The sequence below is a fragment of the Loa loa genome, assembly GCF_000183805.2.
Source record: "Loa loa unplaced genomic scaffold supercont3.395, whole genome shotgun sequence".
NCBI classification, from domain to species: domain Eukaryota; kingdom Metazoa; phylum Nematoda; class Chromadorea; order Rhabditida; family Onchocercidae; genus Loa; species Loa loa.
In genome coordinates this window covers 35,761-41,945 of record NW_018108575.1, presented here as the reverse complement: position 1 = coordinate 41,945, position 6,185 = coordinate 35,761, and the positions used below count along the sequence as shown (strand labels likewise).

At 20.8% G+C, this 6,185-nt stretch overlaps 1 protein-coding gene across 1 annotated transcript in view; it reads right to left on the bottom strand.

Moving 5' to 3' along the window:
• LOAG_18605 (N-acetylated-alpha-linked acidic dipeptidase 2) overlaps positions 1 to 5,561 on the bottom strand; it is a gene marked incomplete at both ends in the record, with an annotated part of 8,149 nt that extends 2,588 nt beyond the window's left edge. Inside the window, 10 exons of the mRNA XM_020451268.1 lie at positions 25 to 153; positions 470 to 583; positions 1,113 to 1,257; positions 1,611 to 1,792; positions 2,056 to 2,255; positions 3,326 to 3,462; positions 4,255 to 4,387; positions 4,658 to 4,779; positions 5,063 to 5,212; positions 5,411 to 5,561. Coding sequence (XP_020304966.1) covers positions 25 to 153; positions 470 to 583; positions 1,113 to 1,257; positions 1,611 to 1,792; positions 2,056 to 2,255; positions 3,326 to 3,462; positions 4,255 to 4,387; positions 4,658 to 4,779; positions 5,063 to 5,212; positions 5,411 to 5,561 — 1,463 coding nt within the window. The remainder of the gene's footprint in view (positions 1 to 24; positions 154 to 469; positions 584 to 1,112; positions 1,258 to 1,610; positions 1,793 to 2,055; positions 2,256 to 3,325; positions 3,463 to 4,254; positions 4,388 to 4,657; positions 4,780 to 5,062; positions 5,213 to 5,410) is intronic.
• Positions 5,562 to 6,185: the final 624 nt, after the last annotated feature.

Genomic DNA, 6,185 nt, shown 5'->3' with positions numbered 1-6,185 from the left:
CAATTTATAATTTTTAACTTATACCTGTAAGTAATATCAGCAACAGGTATACCAAGATAATTCAAAAATGGTGCATGATCACTTTGACCTCTTGGAATTAGCATTGATGGTATATCCGGTAAGAAAGTAATATTACTTGGGAAAGTTTTGAACCTATAGTTGAATCATTTTCAAATTATCAAATTTAATTAATTAATTTATTTATTTTTTCATTATTTGCTAATTCAGATTCTATTTTCTATGGTAATAGTATGTTAAGAACAGATAATTTATTTGTTTGTTTGCTTTTTTTCTTTCTTTTCTTTCCTAACATTCTTATCATTAATTATATTCAAAAATTGATTTAAAAAATATCGCATATAACTTTAAAAAATTTAATTTAAAAATAACTTATTTGTAAAAGAAAAACTTTTAAATTTTTTCATTTAAATTAAAACCAAAAAAAAAAAAGAAATTAAAAAGCATTTACCAAGTATCATAAAGAGTTTTTCGACCATGTTTTTCCTCCGATTTCATCGGATTTGGAATTAATTTTGATATTTTTGCCATAAATTGATACAATGTTGGTACGGTATTTACATGCCTATAATAAATATAAGTTATTTTAAAATATCTAATTTAATTTACTCCTATGATTATTTCACTTAAAATTCTTAAAATTAATGAATTAATGATATTAAATGAATAAAATATTGATATTATTATTAAATTTTTATTTTATTCAATTATGTTTATTATTAGTTAAAATTATACTACTTATCATCCAGGTATTATTAAACATTTTAAATTTTTCATTTTATTTTAAAATGATTGAATTTGTTAAAAGACAAAATAATTTTTCTCCTAATTGAAATAGCAAAAGAATACTCAAATAATCAAAATATAATTAACAAATACATATATAAATGAAAATTACTAAAATTGACTAAATTTCATTAATCATTTGATTAGTCAAATTTAATTAATCATTTTCCAAGATTAGTTTAAGCAAAAAAAAGAAGAAAAAAAAGAAAAACTATAATTCTCATAAAAAAAAAGCAATTCTAGATGTGTAAAAAATTAAAATGAAATAAATTTTTAATAAAACTAAAAAAAAAAAAAAGAAAATGAACAATGAATAATTGGAGTGTATATTGTCCACATTGAAATATGCTATTGCTCGTTGATTTAATAAATTTGCATATTCTTCAACAAATTCTGTTGATCCAATTAAACCATATTCTTCAGCATCCCAATTACAAAAAACAATTGTCCTCCCTGCAAATGTCTCCTTCATGATTCATCGTAATATTTACACACATATTTAAATATTTCATGCTTCCCCAAAATTTTTTATTGTAACATAAAATTTGTCACAATAATACATTTAAGCTATATTTACATTTCATTACATATTATGAAATATAAATGAAATTTAAAAACTTATTAAATTTAAGTATTTTATTTGTTTAATTCAATTAATAGCACCTAAAATAATCATCCTAATTAAATGAGATAATTAACACGACCTTTAATTAATATAATTAATGTAAAATTTTTGTAGTTTAATTTATCACATATCATAACATATCTATTTATTTATGAATAAAAAAAAAGAAATGATAAATTACCTGGTCTCCATCTTGTTATTTTCATAGTTTGTACAATACCTCGAGCAACTTCAGCTAATATTGCTGTAGCACTATTTGGATCTAATGCACCATAAACCCAAGCATCATAATGATTACCTAAGATGACATATTTATCAGGATCTGTTGTACCACGAATATATCCTATCACATTTCGAATTGTTCTGTAATAATTAATAAAAATTTTATTATGAAATGAATTTTTTCTTTCCTTTTTTTGCATAAATTCTTTCAAAATTAATCAAATATTAAAAAAAAAAAACAGGTAAAAAATGTATAAAAATTAATTCATAAATGAAAAAAAAAGGAAAGATATTTTATTAAAATTAAATAAATTTAATTCAAAAATTTTTTTTAATATTACTTTTATTACAATTAAAAATATAACTTAATTCTTTTATTTGTAAAATTGTTAGGAAAAAAAAACCTATTTTCCAGTGTTGAATGAACGGTAATTTGAATTTCATTATTTTCCTTCATTTCAGGTCCAAGATAATAAGTTACATTAAGACCACCATGCCAATCAAATGGTGCTAAATAACCTCGCATATATGATAATACCTGATAAGCATCCGAATAGCTTATTGGTAATGCTGGAATTTTTGGTAGCACATAATCATTCATAGCCTAAAAATGTAAAAATTTTTTACAAACAAAGATGACGGAATTAAAGGTGAAATTTAAAACTTTCGATGATAAAATAAACCTAATTAATCTCAGGTATGAAATGATAGAAGGTTACAAGGATGTGTGACTTTTAGAGTTATATTGGATAATTAATTATTTGCTATTATTTCATCTAATAATCATTTTTATACTACAACATTTTAATTAGGTTATTTTATTGATTAATTGACAAGTTTTGAAAAATAATTTTTTTATTACAAAATTAACGATTATAAATAGAAATTAGCATTTCAGCATTTAAATGATGTTTTAATCTTTGAAAAGAAGAAAAAGCAAAAGTAATTTTTTGCTAGAAAAAGAAAAAGTAAAAAGTAATAGAAAAGTAAAAAATTAATAAGAAAAAGTAATATTTTAATTTTTTAAAAGGTAAAAAATAACAAGAAAAAGTAATAGCAATACAAAAGTATTTTTTTTTTCGAAAAGAAAAAGTAATACGAAAGAAAAAAGTAAAAAGTAATAGAAAAATTAATAAAAAGTAATATATAATAGTAATACATTAAGCAGCATACTGTATATCGTAATTTAATTTTTAACACGCTGAAATTTCCTGTAATCAATGCTAAACTTTATAAAATTCATAGCTAATTTCAATTTAAGTTAAGCTTATATTATAGCATGATAAAAGTTATGAAAATTTGGCAAAAGAAATATGCAGAAAAATTTTTGTGATATGAATTTTACAAATTATATAATTTTAATTACTTGCAATTCATTACAATTTCATTAAAAATAAACAAAAGTTGTCACAAATTTATTACAAATTAATTGGAAATGAATAAATTTATCATAATTTAATATCTGTGATAGGCAAGTTTATCATAATTTAATTTTTGTGATGGATAAAGTTATCACAGTTTAACTTCTATGATAGACATATTTATCATATTTTAACTTTTGTGATAGACAAATTTGTCACAATTTAACCTTTTTGACAAACAAATTTATCACAGTTTAATTAGAATTAAACAAAATTTAATTAAAAATAATAAGAAAAACTATTAGAATGATACCTCTTTGATTGTTTTTGAACGATATAAATCTTTTTTGGATGGATATAATGGTGAAAGTGGATCACCTTTACCATGCATAATACTACCACGTTGTACACCAACATTTGGTAACCATTCACTATTTGGATAGACATTTTCTGTAGTATTTAATATTTAAAAAAAAAAAATAAATTTAAATTATTAAATTTATATTCTAGTAAATTAAGTATTAGTATTGAAGAAAAAGAAAAAAGAAAAATAAGGGTGGAAAATTTTCATCGTATTTTATAATAAGAATAAGAAATTAACTAAAATAAATTTGAAATTTTTCATTTTTCATTTCGCTATTTTTTTTAATTTCAAAATTTAATTTTTTTCCCAATTAATTTTTATTCATTTACAACAAAATGTTTTTAAATATATCCTTTTTAGTAAAAAAAAAATAAATCCAATCATTCATTCATTATTGGAATAATTAGGTAAATAAATGATAAAACAAGCGATACTAATGATATTAATTAATAACAATAAGAAGAAATTAAAATTTTAACAAAAAAAACAAACAAATAAACAAATAAATAAATAAACAAACAAAAAAAAAATATCTTTTTTAGTAAAAAAACAAATCCAATCATTCACTCATTCATTCATTCATTATTGGAATAATTAGGTAAATAAATGATAAAGCAAAACGATCAAATACATGTATTCAGTAGCTAAATAGCATTAAGCTAAATAGCTAATGCAAAAAAAAAAAAAAAAATTGGAAAAAGCTGAAATTTTGACAAAAAAAAAAATTGGAATAATTTGGTTAATGATAAATTAAAAGACTAAATACATTTATAATAGCTAGATGAATACTAATTAATAACAATAAAAAATTTCAGCAAAAACAAACAAACAAACAAACAAGCAAACAAACAAACAAACAAACAAATAAACAAACAAACCTTTCTCTGTACCATCTCGTGCTATTTCAAAAGGATCCGAAAATAAAATAGCACCAATAGCACCCGCTAATTGAGCATTCCATATTTTGTCACCGCGAAAAATTTTCCCATATCTTATCATAGCTATTTTACCCTGAAGAAAAAAAGAAATAATAAAAACGACACTATCAATATCATATATCTAATTAAACATTTAATGATAGAAAAGAATTTTTATGAGGAAAAAAAAATCAATAAATCAAAATATACATTTTATAATTTATCAAATATTATTGCTTTTTTTTTTCGATTACATTCCAAAAAAAAACGAATTGAAACATTTTTTTTAAAATTCATTTCCAATTAATTTAAAATGAAATTACATAAATTTTTTAAATGCAAAAAAAAAAAAAAAAACCAAAACCTTAGGATCAATATTGTAGTATTTTAAACGTTCAAAATCTTCCTTTCGTCCAAAATGACAATAAACCACTTGACCTCGAATTGTTCCATTTGCAGAATAAGCTAACCAACGTATTCCGGCTCCTATTAAAATTTCATTAATTCATGTTTCAAACAAATAATTAACATGATTAAGTTTCAAATAATAATTAATTTAAATGAAAAAAATTTATATCATTAATAAATTAAGTTAAAGATTTTTTTTTTTGTTTTTTTGAAAGTACAATATATAACTTTAAATTTTAGCTTTAAAGAAAAGCACAAAAATTCATTTTAGAAAAAATTCAAAAATTCAAAAATTCATTTTTTTTTCAAAAATTCATTTTTATATTTTTTTTTCATTTATTAATAATAACTTTCACATAACCTTTAGCGCTTTGCTCTTTTGGTATCAGTGGTGGACTGACACTTTTAGTTGTGTAAACAATCTTATCATTCTTATCAAATATATGCAAATGATTGGGATTATCATAATCCGGATATGATAATAATACATCATATTTCACATAATGTACATCTGTAATATATTATCAATTAGCTTAAAACTATGATAATAATATAATCACTATATCTATCTTTCAGAAATTTTACGCTATTTCATTTTACCTTTTTGTTTCGTTTGTATTTCATTATATTATCTATAAATTTTTAATGCTTATTTAAAAATCAGCGAAAAAAAAATTTCATACAATTAATTAATTAATCAACTAATTACCTTCTAAACCATTAGCTTTCCAAAGTTTAGATATCTTTTCAGCTACTTTAGCATTAGCTCGTGTTCCAGCTAAATGTGGCAAAGTAGTGAATGATCGTAAATTTTCCGCAATTTTATGACCATGTATATTTGATATTAAAATATCGATCATGCTTGGATAATTATCTGAAATTAATTAAATTTATTTATAGAATTTTTAAAATTTTTATTTGTAGCATAAAATTTATTATGCACGTATATATAATTTAATTATACTTTATACTAATAATGCAAAAAAAAAAAAAATGCAATAAATTTTGTAAATAAGCATTTTTTTTTTAATTTGTCATATTCCATTGTTATAATAGTAATAATTAATTATTAATATTAATTCATAATTTTACTTTTATCATTTATAATTATATTTGTTATATCAATTTTGTGACATTCATTTTGGATATACTTTATGGGATTATTATCATTCTAATAAACAAAATTTATGCTTGAATAAATAATATTTTAAATGCATTTAATATATTCGTTCCATTTAGAAAAATTCATTTGTAACAAAAAAGAAAAAAACTTTTGCATACTTACAAAAATGAAATGAAATAAATTTGATAAACCTTTCGAATTGGTTTTAAATTTGGTTGCTTTAATTGAATGCGAATTATGATAGATACCAAGGAAACCAACAAGAAAGATAGACATGAAGCCAATTCCAAGTAACGAAATTGCTTTTAACATTGTTCGATCACATAAATTATTTGCTAAAAAAAAAAAAAAAAAAAAGAAA